The sequence below is a fragment of the Littorina saxatilis genome, linkage group LG6 (genome assembly GCF_037325665.1).
Source record: "Littorina saxatilis isolate snail1 linkage group LG6, US_GU_Lsax_2.0, whole genome shotgun sequence".
Classification (NCBI taxonomy): Eukaryota; Metazoa; Mollusca; class Gastropoda; order Littorinimorpha; family Littorinidae; genus Littorina; species Littorina saxatilis.
Window position 1 is genome coordinate 30,253,959 of NC_090250.1, and position 18,138 is coordinate 30,272,096.

The 18,138-nt window shown below is 43.4% G+C and overlaps 1 protein-coding gene across 2 annotated transcripts in view; it reads left to right on the forward strand.

The window, feature by feature from the left end:
* Positions 1-18,138, forward strand: part of LOC138968960 (E3 ubiquitin-protein ligase rnf213-alpha-like) — a 123,569-nt gene that overhangs the window by 84,486 nt on the left and 20,945 nt on the right. For both annotated transcript variants that reach the window (XM_070341641.1, XM_070341642.1), the window contains exons 63-73: positions 1,620-1,679; positions 1,982-2,179; positions 2,990-3,110; positions 4,023-4,057; positions 4,715-4,812; positions 5,239-5,395; positions 7,331-7,508; positions 7,902-7,993; positions 8,302-8,359; positions 8,656-8,861; positions 9,398-9,533. In XM_070341641.1, coding sequence (XP_070197742.1) covers positions 1,620-1,679; positions 1,982-2,179; positions 2,990-3,110; positions 4,023-4,057; positions 4,715-4,812; positions 5,239-5,395; positions 7,331-7,508; positions 7,902-7,993; positions 8,302-8,359; positions 8,656-8,861; positions 9,398-9,533 — 1,339 coding nt within the window. The remainder of the gene's footprint in view (positions 1-1,619; positions 1,680-1,981; positions 2,180-2,989; positions 3,111-4,022; positions 4,058-4,714; positions 4,813-5,238; positions 5,396-7,330; positions 7,509-7,901; positions 7,994-8,301; positions 8,360-8,655; positions 8,862-9,397; positions 9,534-18,138) is intronic.

Genomic DNA, 18,138 nt, shown 5'->3' on the forward strand with positions numbered 1-18,138 from the left:
CTCTAGTAGGAGTGGGAGTAAGCGTTCTTTCTGGCCATTTTGAATATAGACAGCTGTTTGAAGAAAGACTGATCTATGACTTTTTGGTTTCTTTCAAATTTTCTGGCAATTAAGCGGAAAATGGGGAAACCAGCTTCGAATTGCAAATTCAATCCATGAAGCAATAGTTTGGCTCCTTTTAGAGTCATGTTTAGTCAATTAAACATTGCGAGGTTCGAAGATTTTTCTGACTCGCATGGATCTTGTTAGATCTTTGAATCAAAGGGATCTTGTCCTTAGCTTTCATCTCCGTCGCGATTTAGCCTAGAAGGGTTGAAAACGACGTTAAACACTGAATTAAAAGGGAAGAAGGTCCATCTACTCTGGTAGAGGTATGACTTTTGAAGTCAACCTTAGCTAGATGGACTTCCACACTGGACACTTGCTCCTGGAGAGCTTGATATGTTTTTTTTGTCCCGTGAGGACGCTCAGAAGGTACCTTTCACGGACTTGACAATTGGTCAGAAAGTCAGAAGCTTTTATGATATCACTTAACACAGCAAGGTGTAAGGATATTGCAAAAGTAACTTTAACCAAGTGAGTCTCCATGGTGATCAGACAGGTGTTTACCTGGTGACAAACACAGTCTGGAGATGTTAGGGCAGTTTTTGCCTCTTACTGTAGCTAGAATGTATGAGGCAAGGGCATGGGCCTCCTCTTTGACAGTCCTCTGGTCGGGCCGTTTTGGCTGAAGTACTGGAGTCAGCTTACTGGCGGTCTGAGGAGGTTTTTATTAACTTCTTCCTCAGAGACGTCTTGGGACAGGACTGCAGTCCCCGCGCTACCGGCTATGGTAGCCGCAGGACAAGTCCTATTTTCATTATTTTGGGTATCTACCCTCCACCTATAGTAGCAATCTGCTATATGTGAGTTGGGTAAAGTTATGTAATTTAATCCAAAATTTTAGTAATAATTTTTAATTTAATTAATATACTTACCCAACTCACATCGTTTAATCCCTCCCGCCTCCCCGCTGTGGTGGTATTTGGGACTAAAAAAAGGAGTGAGTTGGGCTTCGTTGGGAATGATACAAATGGCGGCGTATGCGCACGCATACGGAAGTTGGACCGATAGTTGGTCTGGCCTTATGGGAATGGTCACTCTCTTGTTTAGAGTGGTCTCCCTTGTTACCAAGGGGACGCGTACAGCGTTACCAGCACTGAACTAGAGTTAATTGCTATATGTGAGTTGGGTAAGTATATTAATTAAATTAAAATTTATTACTAAAATTTTGGAATATGACACATTCATGTTTTAAGCAAACTATCAAATACGCAAATATGTCTACTTGTGTAGATAACCCCTAATATAGGTGCAAAAGCAATTCAAAGGCGATTAGGGTGTGAGAGAGAAAGAGAAAGAGAGAGCAAGCTTAGAACTCCAAAGGGAGGGAACTTGGAGGAACAAAATCAATTGTCCACCCTGTTTGATTTGATTTGATTTGATTAATGCATATTGGTCAGACCCATATGATATGACCCAGAGAAAGAAAGAGAGCAGGAAAGTAATGTTAACATGTATGTGCATGTGTGTGTGATAATATTGACACATGCTCACGGCTTCGACTTCTGTCATTTCAGCCTGGTGCCAGAGACTGGGCACAGTCATTTATACAAGCAAGCAGAGTCTTTGTGGATGAGGTATGCAAAACAGTCCGTGCTGCATGATATTTTGTCCTGGTCATTATTTCAATTTGCAGCTTGTCTGATCACACTGATTTAATTTAGAATGGCACTTGCATGTATTTCAAATGCAGTGATGCACATGCTGTTTTTCATTTTTGTATTTTATGTGTTTTAATTTCTAATGTTGTTTTAAGAAATTAAATAATGATGACAGACGTGACTGCTGTTCCATTGGCAAATTGTTTGAAGACATTTTCTGTGATGTACATTGTTCAAAATGTTATGCATCCTAATTTTTTTGACATTTCTTTCTCCAGGGTTTTGCAGGACGTATTGTGAACAACACTCTGGGAGTCGCCCAGTCAGCACTGTGTGTCAGTGGAGATCAAAGCTTGGCTCAGCAGAGCATGATGTGCCTCCTCACTCACTTCTGGTTGGCGCTGCGTACTCAGCAGCAGCAGTACGATCTTCTGGCCCCACTTCTTGCTCTTATTCAACGGCCAGAAGACATGAGGGTTTGTTCTGCATTTCATACACAAGTTGTATATGTGAAAAAATGTCATTGCAAACTGTTAGCATTTTTTTAAAAAGCTGTATCAAAAGTGGTGGCAAATCTCATCTAAAACTGAATCTGAACAATAATATGTTGTTGAAGCCTAAAAATGCTGCATGCACATCTTCTTCTTCTTCTGCGTTCGTGGGCTGAAACTCCCATGTACACTCGTGTTTTTGCACGAGTGGAATTTTACTTGCATAACCGTTTTTACCCCGCCATTTAGAATGAGTAGCTTCGCTGCTTAACAAGAGAGGACAGCAGCGTTTATTACCTGCTATTCCAACTTTTTCTTGTTACAAAGTTTTCTTCAACAATCAATGCGTTGATTTTGATGACTATGCTGTCAGTTGGAGTTATCGAGTGTGGAAGAAAACTCTAGCTTGCTGTCACCCGACAAAGTCGGAATAGCAATCATATCTCCCAGCTTCCATGTCGGAGAGAACAATAACGTTTTGTGTACTGATGCTTTGGGAAAATGAAGGAACGATTTTGAATTTGACTGCTTAGGTGTCAGTTGTGAGTTTGACTCTGTGTCAAGCTCCAGAAGTGTGGTACATGTACATACATATCTCTCATGCTTTTATTACTAAGAGCATTTAAAGAAAGAAAGTGTGATAGATTTCTGTCATTCTTCGTCTTTTCATATTCAGGCAAATATAACCACCAAACAATAGTGTTATTTTTGTTTAAATTTGTGCATCAATAGTTAATTTGATAGCATATTTATGACCAGTTTTGATTATTTTGTTTTCTTCTTTTGCACCAACAGATGTCATACCTACCAACAATGCCTCAAGATGATGTGGATCAGATTATCAGAGCGCTGGGCATTGACCATTCCAAGACTATGGACGACTATAATGCTCGCAATGAAACTCCAAAACTCTGGCGTGAGTTTGGGTCTTGCCTTCCTGTGTGGCCATGGGAGACAGATTGCATGGAAATAATACATTGAAGTTTTGAGATCCACTGTAGTGAGACATGTCTTGGAAGACGTTGTTTTCTCCAATTTTAACTTTGTTTAGTTTATAGATTTACATCCACAGTGGACTTCCACAATATCGTAAATGTTGGGGTTCCTGAAATCCGACTGGAATATTATGTGTTGCGCAATGTGTGAGAAGGTTGTGTTAGGCTTTCAAAACAACAACAGACAGTAAAAAAAATGTGTTAGGTTTTGTGTGTGAGTGTGTTTCATGTTTAGCTACAGGCTTGGGCAGAACGTCAGACGATTGAGTGTTTGCATGCTTTTCAGAAGCTTTGTTCTTACAGTGTTACTTTGTGTGTGATTAAAATTAAAGATAATTGCTAGAGTTATCGTATTATTTTATGCAGGCAGGGCCGGACCCAGGGGGGGGTTCCAGGGGTTCCGGAACCCCACCCCTGGAAAAAGCATGTACCTTGCTTTGAGTGGTTTTAAAAAAAAAAAAATTTAAAAATAAATTTTGTGTGTGTTTCTAACAAATTTTATTCAATGTGAAATCCGATGAGAAAAAGGTAACCCCCCCCCCCCCCCACACACACACACACAATGCTGCTCTTAACCCTCAAAACAAGGCCCAGAATGCACCAGATTGCACAGATTTTAACCGTTTTTCAAAAATTTTCCGGGGGAGCATGCCCCCGGACCCCCCTAGTTCGCGCGCCTGCTTTGCAGGCGCGCGCTTGTGGCTTCGCCACTTCGCTGATTTCCCCCCCAGAAAAAGGAGGAACCCCCCCCGTTACAACTCATTTGGTCCGGCCCTGTGCAGGTACATGTAGTTTCAATTTCGGCAAATGCTGATCTGTTTCTTTACTTTCAGAATGCCCCAGAGGACACAGATATGCGATTGGAAATGTAAGTGGAACAGCAATTTACTAATTTGAAAAGTAGTGAGTTTGAGAAATTAACAGTGTTTTGCCTGGTATGTATCTTGCATAGCTGGTCAGACAGCCTTTTTTTTTTAGAGGGACAAAACAAGCACAGCATGTGATTTTGTTATGTATCAATTCTTGGCTGCTCTTCAAGAGTAGTTTTCTGTTGATGCCTTGAAGAAGACAGTGCAGTGTTCCAGATGCAGAGATTTTTGACACACGTACATACATTCACCTTGCATGATGGGATGCATGTATGAATACACACATGCTTAACTCATTGTCTCACGGGTACGGATATATCCGTACCCACTCATATGGCTCTATCTGACCAGGTACGGATATATCCGCTCAGACTTTTAGCTTCAGTCGATTCCTGTAACGTCAATCTAACGCCCGCATTTCAGCGTGTTGATACACAGTTACTGCAATTCTGAGTGACCTGCTGCAGCACAGCTCGTCTCGGCTAAAAAAAAAACCCTGGTCAACATAGGTGGGGTAGAAAGTGTTAAAACTCAAGGTATGCATGGTATATATTAATCCATTCATAACAGAAACAGAAGCTATTTGCCGTAGCACATGTCTTTCATGGTGTTGAGTAATTAGCAGGTGATTTATTCTCTACTTTTTTCTTCCTCAGTGTGGGAATCCTAATGGCGTGGGCCGCTGTCCAGAGTGTGGCGTTATCATTGGGGGCAAGGATTACAATCAGGCTGCAGAAGGAAACCAGATTGCACTGTGAGTCAGGATTTTGTTCAATTACTTAACTCGTGTACATGTTGTAATTTTTTGTAATCAACGTGCAAGATCAGTGTTGCAGCAAGTGTCAATTATATCTTCCCAGAATATGCTCAGAAAGTTGCATTGTTAAGATTCCCTGATTTAAGGCTTAATCCCTTTTGAGACCTCACTTTTTTAAAATTACCTGTTCATAACCTCAGGAAATTACCCACCATTTCAAAACTTCCTCCTTTGTAAGACCTCATTTTTTTCTTATTTTCTAGGTATAAGACCTGCGTTTTTCCTGTTTTTCTAGGTCTGAAAGAAAAGGAGAGATGGGGGGGGGGTGGGGGGGGGGGGGGGTCAACTGTAGTTAAGTTCAAGAGATGCTTAGAGTACAATGTGGAATCTAACCTTTGCTACAATGGACGTGCATGTGTTCAGAGTGAGGGACTCGACCCAGCCAGGCCACACCCTGGGAGCAGTGACACACAGAAGCAGGGAGGCGGTACCAGAGAGAGGGATGTCTGCCGCAGCATGCACTGTTCTGCGCTTCCTTACTCACGCTGCACTCTACATCTCTGCAAGTCAGCCTGGACAGGTATCTTTCATTTTCCAAGGATACTTGAAAGGAAAAGTTGATTTTCTAACCCTATTCCAAAACTGTATGTTCTTGAAATTGATTTTCCATTTAACTGGCAACACCACAATTGTCGAATGATATATTTCCTTTCAATTTTAGGGCTTGTTTGTTTATTACATTTACCAAGGTGTTTTGACCTTGTTCATATGACAGAGCTTTTTATCTTCTATCTATCTATACATATAAATAAAAGAGAGTGTCTGTGTGTGTGTGTGTCTGTGGTCGCCATACCTCTGAGATGGCAAGAGGCAGGAACAAGATAGTGTGCACGTACACTCCCTAGGTGCCGCAGATGTGCACCTGGGTTTTAGTTTCTTGATTCATTGTTTCCTTTCTCATATTATGGACCTCCCATTTATTGAATACAGCCTATATGGTGCAAGACCAGTTCAGTGCCTACTGTTCACCTGTAGCAAGCACATCATGCCAGTGATATTAGAGACTTGCTATTGCTCCTATGAGGGGAAGAAATGAAGAATGAAAAATTAACTGGACAGTTCCGGAAATTTCTAGAAGGTAAGGGAGATAACTCTTTTTTGTCTGTGCTCGCCATACCTCTGAGATGGCAAGAGGCAGGAACAAGATAGTGTGCACGTACACTCCCTAGGTGCCGCAGATGTGCACCTGGGTTTTAGTTTCTTGATTCATTGTTTCCTTTCTCAGATTATGGACCTCCCATTTATTGAATACAGCCTATATGTTGCAAGACCAGTTCAGTGCCTACTGTTCACCTGTAGCAAGCACATCATGCCAGTGATATTAGAGACTCGCTATTGCTCCTATGAGGGGAAGAAATGAAGAATGAAAAATTAACTGGACAGTTCCGGAAATTTCTAGAAGGTAAGGGAGATAACTCTTTTTTGTCTGTGGTCGCCATACCTCTGAGATGGCAAGAGGCAGGAACAAGATAGTGTGCACGTACACTCCCTAGGTGCCGCAGATGTGCACCTGGGTTTTAGTTTCTTGATTCATTGTTTCCTTTCTCAGATTATGGACCTCCCATTTATTGAATACAGCCTATATGGTGCAAGACCAGTTCAGTGCCTACTGTTCACCTGTAGCAAGCACATCATGCCAGTGATATTAGAGACTCGCTGTTGCTCCTATGAGGGGAAGAAATGAAGAATGAAAAGTTAACTGGACAGTTCCGGAAATTTCTAGAAGGTAAGGGAGATAACTCTTTTTTGTCTGTGGTCGCCATACCTCTGAGATGGCAAGAGGCAGGAACAAGATAGTGTGCACGTACACTCCCTAGGTGCCGCAGATGTGCACCTGGGTTTTAGTTTCTTGATTCATTGTTTCCTTTCTCAGATTATGGACCTCCCATTTATTGAATACAGCCTATATGGTGCAAGACCAGTTCAGTGCCTACTGTTCACCTGTAGCAAGCACATCATGCCAGTGATATTAGAGACTCGCTATTGCTCCTATGAGGGGAAGAAATGAAGAAAGAAAAATTAACTGGACAGTTCCGGAAATTTCTAGAAGGTAAGGGAGATAACTCTTTTTTTGTATCCAAACAAAGGAGGTAAAGCTAATGATAATGGGATAGCGAGCGTCTTAAATTGCTACAGGGCTCCGCTTACTCCCGGGCGAAGCCGGGCTTAACTGCTAGTAAGAAATAAGAGCAATTCAAATGTGTTCCGAGTCTGGTGTCTCACAAAGCTAAAGATTGAATAAAAACAGCAACATTCTAGTGTTAAAACAGATTAATTTTTCACATCAGCAAATTGAAATAACAAATTTGTTATGTTCTGGAGGAAATATGAACCTTTTATTTCCCAAGCTCCAAATCATTATAATACATGTCTACATTAATAACAAGCAAGAAAAGGGTGACATTATTTCATGAAGCATTGTACCAAGTGAAAGTTTTTTGTGCTACGTATACAGGCAGGAGCAGTTTCACAAATGGTGCGGCCAGCAATAGAGGGAGGGCACGTCATTGTGTTTTTGTGGGGACACCTGCGCAAAGACCTGCAGGTGTTGCAGTCTGCACTGGGCAGATCTTGTGATGATGTCTACTTGCTGCTCCATCACCTTTGTCACCAGCTGGTAGAACTACCAACAGGTGAAACACTTTACTCTTCAGTTCTTCATAAGTTTATTATTTTACTGTTTGCTGTTATGTAGGTTTTGTTTTCTCACAAAAAGCAGAAAAGTATGCAGGTGGTCTTTGGATTTTTAACACAAAATCTGTTTTTAAGTGAAGGTACATTACACATGCATGAACAGAATAAAAATTCAACAGCGCTTTTTACAGACATCTTAATAATAGTAATGATGTTGAGGTTGTGTGTCCAACATTTTTTGGAAGCGCTCCAATAGCCTTATAAGGAAGGATCATATAGCTAGCTGGTGTAAGACACAGAGAGAAAAGTCGGCCTTGTGAAAGATGTGTATTTGCCGAATGAAAATGTTATCGTCCGAGGTTGGCATTTGACTTTGTTTTCAATGTGTCCAGTCCATTGCTGGCATCCACTGCTGCAGTCCAAGGAGGAAAGGGAGAAGTGGGAAAAAAGCTTCACAGAAAACTACGTGCAACCAGTTCTGCAGGTTTGTAAATGTGGTTAACTGGCCCCTTCTTCTCTATACCTACTGCTCTTAAAACTGACAACATTCCACAAGAATTACATGAAATAAAGAATCTCTAAAACTGGACTGGTATGAAGTTCCTTAAGGATAAACTGTGCCTTTGTCGGTTCCCATAGGATAGTCTACCTCTTACTTTACTCAGCTATATTGGTATTTTACAATGAGTTTACGATTTCATACTTTAAATCAATTGGTTATTAAAAGCAAGTCACTAAGTTAAAGTTTCTTGCAAGAATTGGTTAAAACAAAGGGATGTTTTTCCTCCTCAGCATATGGACCGGATCATAGACGAAGGGAATGACCTGCTGCTTTCAGATACAAGACAAGGTAATGATACATTTGTTTGAATTCTTTTTTAATGATTTTAAGATGATCCTTTAATGATACATGTATCAGCTTTTTGACAGATATGTATTTTAATTTCAAACTGCTTATAATGGTTTGGTGTAGTTAACAAATGCTTCATGTGAGTCAGTAAGAAAGGAAACAGTACCATCGATTTGGATTCCCAGCAGATCTGGAACATAAAGATGCGAGGTGTGTGTGTGTGTGTGTGTGTGTGTGTGTGTGTGTGTGTGTGTGTGGTGTTTTTCCCTCATGATTCTTATCCTTTGCAAATACAGGAGAAAATCAGCTGCTGAATGTAGTGTTTGAGCAAGAGCAGAACTTTGAAGCAGACACAGAGGATGCGTCACTGCAGCAAACGGCGGCACCCTGGCAATATCGCACTCACATCACAGTGGACCACTTCTTCAGGCAGTTCCAGCTGCAAGTGCAGAATGACCAGAACAACACAGACTTCCCTGTGCTGAGTATGTTTCATGATGAGGTAAACAGAGTTCTCCTTGCGAGACGCATTAAATCCATTGTAGGTACTATTAGAACAATAACTTCACAATCAGAGATTGATTGTAAGGCGCTTAGAGCTCTAATACTAGGATTTGCGCCATATAAATACGCTTATTATTATTATTATTATTAATCAGAACCTCAGCGGTGATTTTTTGATGGCCCAGTGCCCCTTGGCCATGAGGGACTTCTTTCCAAGAAAATTGAATCGATGGGAGGATGCAGGATGCGTTTTAGAGATGTTTTTTGTGACTATACTTTAGAAATAAATCCCCACAAGGCTTTGAAGAGACTTAATGTTGTTGGGTTGTTGTTGTTGAACCGGCAGCAACTTCATTTTTCAAAGGAAAAGCCCATTGATTTCACATGTTATGAGTGGAAAAAAGCACACTGATCTTAACTACTATCTATGAGAGAAAAACGCTGATTTTATGTATTAACTAAGACTGCGGCTTCAAGCCAGCAGAAAGTAAAAATCAGAAAAAGGCACTGAACCCGATTTGTTTCTTTTTTCAGAGCCACCATTTGCGTGCATTGCACTTTGTACCAGAAATTCTGCGTATACAGCGGTGTCTTCTGCAGCTGCTGCGTCATGGTTTGAGCAGGGCTGATGCAGCAAAAACTACTGTCAGAGAAATGCACACCAAAAAGCGTGAGATGCTGTTCTTTGTGTCTGTAAACATCATGTAGTTTTAATTATTTTTTTAATGCATTAAAGTGATAGTGCCGAGTTCTCTGAAGCAGAGAACCAAAAGGCTATTTATGAAATATTTATTTAGTATTAAATTATAATTAAATTACATATTCTTACTCCGAATCACATAAAAGCATTGACGCAGTCTGAAATGCTAAGGTCTGAAAAGGCTACCCGTCTTAAACAATTTTAAAGGGAAGCAACCCAACCACAAAAAGGTAAACGTAGCAATGGTAATGACCATATACCCAGGGGGTTACCTCCCGTACCGGGGTATGTGACGTCACTTCCACTGCTACACCACGTGGAATCCTCATACGACTTTTTCAGACTCTGAGGAGAGGTCGTCTTTTGAAGGCTCTGTGTGGTTTGTTGGAGTTTTTTGACTCCCACCGACCACCTACCCGTCTGCTTGTCTTCTACTGTGTAGTTGGTGAGCTCTTTCCATTTTGTCTTGCTTTTAGTAAGAATATTTGGCTTGTTATTGATAATTTTCCGTCCTTTTGGACTTGCGAATTTTCGTCAGTAACTTGTTGTTGTTGTTGTTGGCCGCCATTTGTATTTTCGGCCGGCATGGCAGATAACGGTAGTAAACGGGGCAAGGGCGACGTTAAAGGGCAAAGTTAAGCCTTAATCATCTTCTGCGGTTCCTATACCTCCCGTGTTAGTGGTCCTTTCGGACAAAGAGATTAACACTATCATGTCTGTTACCTTTTCTTCCCCTGACGAACATGCGTTGTCGGGGGTCGTTCTTCTACTTGCGTCTGCTTGCTCGTCCGTTTCGTCAGACGGGCAAGCGTCTCTTGTTACTTCTCTGTTGAGCTTTCTTGTTCCAGAGATACGCAATTTAGTGCGCGTGAATTGAAGCGTGCTACACCTGCTACAAGCCTTGTACATCCGCCGGCGGTGAGCGTTTCTCGCTCGTTGGCTTCCGTTTCCTTTCCGGTTGCGACGGCATCCGGTGATGCCGGAACTTCTGCTACTTCTGCTTCCTCTGGAAGCTTACAAGGTATGCGAGCTTGTCCACCGGCTCTAGTGAAGCCACCGGACGGTCCCTGCTGGGATGGAGCTCACTTGGCAAGGGTCACTCCCTTTTTCCTGTTCAGTTTCGTCCAGTACACATTGAGTGTGCATTCGACTCTGAGCAAGGGCGGTTTCCTTCGGAAGTCGCGCTTCCGGGTTTTCCCGGAAGCGAAGGTCCTCACTCACACTCAGAGGTGGTGGCTGGAGTTGACCGTGGACTGGCCTCCGGGCATCAGGGCTTCCGGCCCCAGTCATCGCAACCTTCGTTTCCGCATCATGGTGCGGTTTCGTCCGTTGTGTTTCCAGCTCAGTCCGGATTCGCTTTTCCTCTTACAGACACGCCTTCACGGATGTCGGTGAGCGAGGATCAGCATCCGCCCTATGGGCTGTTAGGGCAGTCTTCTTTTCACCATACTGGTGTTGGGTCGACTTCCCTTTCAGCGCCGGCGGCACTGTTTTGATCTCTCCTTTGTCCCGTTGCGGGCATCGGCGTTTTCAGTACAAGGGCGGTAGCCGCTGGCGCTGCGCTTCCGGTTTACCGGAAGCATCGGTCCTCCTTTGTAATTACACTGTGTGTTCTTCCCTGGAGTTGACCGTTGTCTGGCCTACGGGCGTTCGGGCTTCCGGCCTCAGTCCACGCAACCTTTGCTTCCGCATTGTGCGGTTTTGTCTGTTGCGTTTCTGGCTTTGTCCGGATACATTGTTCTTCTTACTAACACTTCCTTTTGGGATGTCAGTGAGTGAGGAACAGCTGCTGGCCTACGGGCATTCAGGCTTTCAGCCTCGGCCGTGACAAGTAGTCTCTTCACTGGTTGGGTGTTGCGTCTACTGTCTATTCAGTTCTGGTGGCTTCGGATTTTACCTCCTCTTTTTCTTACCCTCTTACGGGAGGGGTTGAGACAGGACGGTTTCCGGGTGGACGGGTTTCCGGTTTTCCGGTCATCCCGTTCAGTAGTTTTCCACTGGCAACTGTGACTTAGGCCGTGTCAGTTCTGTTGGCTATTCTGTTATACAGTCTTTAGCCAATGATCAGACATGTTCTGGATTTCCGTCGAAGCTCTTGGCTTCTATCGAGGTCTCGACGGAGGCTACTTCCAGATATTTTATGGAGGTACATCGGCTTCCTCTTTGGTTGCATTCAGCGATGTCGGACTTCCGTTCCGCGAAGGAGGAGTTTTTTCCTACTTCCGGTTCAATAGTCACCTTCAATGTGGGTACCACCTTTCGCAGGTTTTTGGCTAGTCAATCTCCTACCTGAAGTGGTATCCACGGGTTCCGGTTCTGCTACTCGTTATTCACGGGTCAGTTCCGGAACACGCTCAGCCTTGGCTGTCTTCGGCTACACAGGCTTCGGTTTTGGTTTCTTCTTGTTATAAGAAGTTCTCTTCTCTGAAGCTGGGTCGGAACTTGCTGGCGTCTTTGCTCTTCCGCATACACCTTTCTGGTAATGCAGGAACTTAGAGGATTTGGACGTCAGTTTTTGGAATTTGCCTCTTTTTCGGGGATGATCGTCAGAGCGCCCTCGCGCTCTTTCCCGGAGTCACTGAACCTTTCACACTTAGCGTGTATCAAGACTCTGATGACATCTCCACTCTTTTAGTCAGCCCTGCTAGGGTGAACGAAGAGCAAAAATCTTATTTCTGCCTTACCAGTCCTTTCACCTATATTTCCTTCCAAGAAAACTCTCCCTACTATTCCCTGCAGTTTTCCAATTCTTTTCTTGTCTTATTTCTACCTGACTGGATCCATCACCTTTATTTCACTTACCAAAAGTCTTCTTTTTCACATCCTTATTTCTCTGCAAACCGCATGTCGTATGAGGCGACTAACGGATTCTGTTTCTCCTTTAACCCTTGTTAAGTGGTTCTTGTATAGAATATAGTCAATGTTTGTAAAGATTTTAGTCAAGCAGTATGTAAGAAATGTTTAGTCCTTTGTACTGGAAACTTGCATTCTCCCAGTAAGGTCATATATTGTACTACGTTGCAAGCCCCTGGAGCAATTTTTTGATTAGTGCTTTTGTGAACATGAAACACTTAACAAGTGGCTCTATCCCATCTCCCCCCTTTCCCCTATCCCATCTCCCCCCTTTCCCTCGTCGCGATATAACCTTCGTGGTTGAAAACGACGTTAAACACCAAATAAAGAAAGAAAGAAAGAAAGAAGAGCAAAAAAAGGGGATGTCCTCCCTTCACCTCATTTTACAGTCAGGTGTCGGAGGGACTTGTTTCTCTCGCATTCTCAGTTCTCTGAGCAGGTTAGGAGAGACACTTGGGCTTTGCTCGGGGTAGAGGGACCTACTTTTCGAACTTTGGTGTTTATACCAGAAAAGAAAGGTAGATTCAGTTGAATAGAGATCAGCAGATCTCTGACTTCTCTCTACAAGGATTAAAGCAGAGCTAGCCTCCTCAGAGGAAGCATGCTCAGGCCTCTGGACAATTTAAGCCGGCGGCCAATAGGCAGTCTCTGCCTGATTCTCGATTGTCGAGAAATAGATCACTTTTGGGCAGGGAGAAGGGCAGCCCTAGCAGCAAGCCTCTCCCCACAAGGAAATGCCCCCGATCACACCCCCCCTCCTCCGCCCTCCACTTTGGCGATGGCGGGGGGGTCTGCTCCTTGCAATTTTCATTGGATGGTCTCTGTACACAGCCAATAGTTTGTGGGAGTGGTGAGGTCGGGCGACTCCCATCGATCTTATGTGTGCATAACTGCTTATGCGTCAGTCCGATCTTTTAACAGTGATCTAGGCCCATCAGCTCGAGCACCCGCTGAGGTCTCTTCTGGTCGGATCTAGCGCTGTTCTTCGGGTATACTGCTTCAGTCCTCAGTTAGTGTATCAGTAGTTCAGCCACGGGCTGCTGCAGTGGCACTTTCGGTTTTATCGGAGAGGTTTCTTTCACAGACGCTTTATAGGTACGTCTGAGTTTTGGAACAACGGCTGACCTTAGGGCATCCAGGTTTTTTAGCCTCGGCTGGTGCAACAGCCATTCCACCTGTTGGCGGTGATGGTTGTTGCTTTCCCTGTTCTTGTGGCTTCGGACTTCGACTTTCTTCCTTTATTCTCATCTTAAGCAGGAGATGAGATAGGACGATTTCCGTTTGAGTGGGGTCTCCTGTCTTCAGGCTTCCCCGTTTTTCTCACTTTTGCCACAAGCTTCTGGACTTGGTCCTGGTTTGTCTTTCGCCGAGTCTGACTCTGTCTTTCTCTAGCGATCAGACTCGTTCTGGTGTTTCGTCCAATCTTAAGGTGCGCTTGAGTTGGCCTCGGAAGTAACATTCAGATTTTCCTGAGGGGGCATTGTCTTTGGCAATGTATGTTTGAGGAGGCATTCTTTGTGGCTTAACACCTCTCTCAGGTTTTTGGCTACTCCTCTCCTTTTGGGCAGAGGGTTAGCTAATGTTCCGGTTTTTCTTTGCTGTGGGGTTTTAGCCCAGCATCTTATTTGACAGCCGAAACTTACGTTTCTTACGTTTACATGTGTACTGTTGGTACTTTAATTTGGTACATGGTTGTCCTTCGGGCTTCAGGGCTTTCAGCCTTAGCCTGTGCTATAGCCTCCTGTCTAGCGTGGGCGACTATGACATTTTCGGTTCCTGTGACTTCGGATTTGGCTCTTCCTCTTCTTCCTCGTCCTAGCATGAGGTGAATCAGGACGACTTCCGTTGGGTCGGGTTTCCTTTTACAGTCACCCTTCTACCACAGGCAACTATGACTACGACGTTTGCCCGTTGATCTCTGCGTCTGACTCTCAGTCTTTCAGAGTTAGTCAGACGCGATCTACTTCCTCGTATTACCTCTCTCTCTGCTTTCGCATTGACTGGTAGAGGATTACTGGCGAACGTCTCTTTTTTGGGATTTTCCTGTCGAGGTGGGCTCTGGTACCTTGTACGCAGGTGTCTCTCTCTCTATCTTGGTTGGATATTGGTCACTCTTTTCTGGAGCTGACTTTTATCTCACAGTCCTTTCGGGCTTCACTCCTTCCCAAGGTTTGCATACTTTGGCATGATTGTCTTACGGTCTCCGTGAGGTTTGTCCTTCACTGTTCTGAGTGGACATCCTTACGCACGGATCGTTTCTAGGGCGGCATTTCCTTCCAATAGAAAGGGGGGGGGGGGCGCTTGTCTTTTCCCCTACTCGGCTCGGGTTAATCCAAGGCTGGGGTCTCTTTCTGGGTCGTTTGGTCCAGGAGATCGGAAGAAGTGCTGGGCTCAGATTTCTGGCTCTCTGATGTTGTCTTTCGCAACTTTTTGCCTGAGAGACATCTCGGCTGTCAATCAGGATGGGTCTCAGGTCCTTACCTGCCTTTTTGGCAGTGGGCCAGTTCCTAGCTAGGGTTTAGGGTGAGTTAGATTTTCTTTCTCACTTGACCCTTTCCTGACCTTTTGGCAGCAGGCCAGTTTTTTGGCAAGGTTTTAAGAGTGTGTTTGGTTTTTCATTCCCACCGCCTTGTTGAAGCTATCTGCTTTTATGTGATTCGGAGTAAGAATATGTAATTTAATCGAAAATTTTTAAGTAAATTTTCATTTGATTAATATACTTACCCGAATCACATAGTGTATTCCCTCCCGCCAACCCCGCTTATGATTTTTTAGTTTCTTTAAAGCCGTATGAGGATTCCACGTGGTGTAGCAGTGGAAGTGACGTCACATACCCCGGTACGGGAGGTAACTCACTGGGTATATGGTCATTACCATTGCTATGTTTACCTTTTTGTGGTTGGGTTGCTTCCCTTTAAAATTGTTTAAGACGGGTAGCCTTTTCAGACCTTAGCATTTCAGACTGCGTCAATGCTTTTATGTGATTCGGGTAAGTATATTAATCAAATGAAAATTTACTTAACAATTTTCGATTTCTGTGTACACTGTCAGCTTAAAACAGAATGACAACAGACAAGTAATTGTGAAAAAGAATTAAGTTTAATCACCTGCTTTATGATAATGCTTAGATATGGAATAATTTTTCTTTGGTTCTACGGGGCAAACAGCCAAAAAAGTCTAACAATGGTGGTAAGAGCCCTTGTCCGCTCGCGTCTCGAATACGGACAAGAATCTTTCTTCGCCGCATCTAAAAGCACACTGAAAAAACTGCAAACTACGGAAGTAAAGGCCTTAAAAATAGCGCTAGACATCCCAAGCTGGGCCTCTGTAAAAGCCACCTACAGAGAAGTGGGTTGGCTCCCCCTCGATGAGGAACGCCTACTGCGAACTACCCAATATTTTATAAGACAACAAAGAGCCCCTAACAGTGTAACTCAGACCATAAACGACCCAACCATTTTCTACAAAACTAAAGCTTATACAAATTTATACACCCCCAAACTCCACGGGAAAACCCTTCCCATCAAGCATTATGCAGAAAACCTACTCAACAACCTAAACGAGCAGATCAAAGACATAGAAATTATCCAGGCCCCAAAATACCCTCCGTGGTTATTGGAACCCCCAAACATTACCTCTAAGAGTAAACACAATTTAAAAAAGAAAGACCATCTGCTGTTCCTAGCCACACTGGCAAAAGAAAAACTAAACAGAGATTACAGCCACTTTTTAAAAATATATACAGACGGCTCGAAGCTGCCGGACGGCAGTGTGGGCTGTGCTTTTGTAATCCCAGAACTTAAAATTGAAAAGCGTTTTAAACTAAACAAAGGCATCTCAATCTTCTCAGCAGAACTGTATGCTATTCTCATGGCAGTCTCATTTATCAATGATATGCCTGTCTCCCCCACAGGCGTCGTAATCTGCACTGATTCTAAATCCTCCCTAGAAGCCCTGGAAAATGGGACCAAAAATAGAGCAAATATGCAACAAGAGATTTTATTCCAATGTCACCAAGTTATTTCACAGGGCACAGCCCTAGACTTGATCTGGATACCCTCTCATACTAACTTAAGAGGCAACGACCTAGCAGACACCGCAGCCAAAAAAGCAGCCCTTTCTACCAATACAGAAATTAACATAGGCTTCTCCATTTCAGAATATTACAGCTTTGTAAACTCACTCTTGTATACCAAACTTAAATGTAAATATAACAAGGACCCCATGAAATTCATCCAAGGTGGCTTCTTCCCCATACTTCCCCCTGCGTTGTTACGCATTCTAAGAAGGGCCCGCACCAAAGGCCTAAACTGCACTGTGTTTAAACAAAACTGCGATTGCGGCAGCCAGATATCCCTGGAACACATTTTTGAAAAATGTGATACAAACAAAACACGACTTTCAACACTATACGATTACATGGACAAGTTTAACCTAACGCCAGCTCAATTCTTTAACCCCGATGACAAACATGGTCTAGATCATGTATCGTTCTTTGCGAAACTGATCTATCACTCCAACTTGGCCTGTTGCTTTTAAAAACAGTTATGTTTACATTGAAACATTCGGCCTTTGTGCCAAAGGCTGCCATTGGTCAACGGCGCCGCCGAGCTCGCGTGCGTTCTTGGCGGATCCCGATACCATCCAAATGCCTGCGCCCCACAAGGGAGCGCTCCCATTGGCTGGTGGCCACTGGGGCGGAAGCACAGGCGACGTTCATAAATAGCTCCTACTGGTGTGACGTATCCACAGCCCCCGACCTTCACCCCAGCCTAACAGAACGGACGGGCTAAAAACACAGTGCCGCGTACAAAAAGGCTCTCAACCGGTCCATCCCCCCACCTCCCTGTGCGTACAGCGGGTATGCGTTCCTGTACCCCACCTCCCCCACTCCACCCCCACCCCAGAAGGAAGGGGGTTCGTGTCTCGAGACGTCACACCTATCACACCTCAACTCTCGCCCACCATACCCCAACTACTATTATGGAAAGCCGTTTGGCTCATAACCATTACACGCGTAATAAAAAATAAATACACGCGTAATAAATGATTAATACGCGTGTAATAAATGATTAATGCGCGTGTAATAATCATTTTTTACGCGTGTAAGAAATGATTAAATACGCGTGTAATAACTATTTCATGCGCGTGTAAGAAATGATTAAATACGCGTGTAATAAATATTTCATGCACGTGTAAGAAATGATTAAATACACATGCAGGAAATAGTTTATACGCGTGTAAGAAATGATTAAATGCACGTGGAATAAAAATGTCATACACGTGTACGAAATGATTAAATACACGCGTAATAAATATTTCATGCGCGTGTAAGAAATATTTAATACACGCGTAATAAATATTTTATGCGCGTGTAAGAAATAATTAATACACGCGTAATAATCATTTCATGCGCGTGTAAAAAATATTTAATACACGCGTAATAAATATTTCATGCGCGTGTAAGAAATAATTAATACACGCGTAATAATCATTTCTTACACGCGTATGAAATAGTTATTACACGTGTATTTAATCATTATGCTATTCCATAGCATAAGAAAAAAGATAAATTACACGCGCATTAATCATTTATTACACGCGTATTAATCATTTATTACGCGTGTATTTATTTTTTATTACGCGTGTAATGGTTATGAGCCAAACGGCTTTCCATACTACTATTGGGTGTGCGCGCGCCCGCCGGCACCCCCTGCCGGGA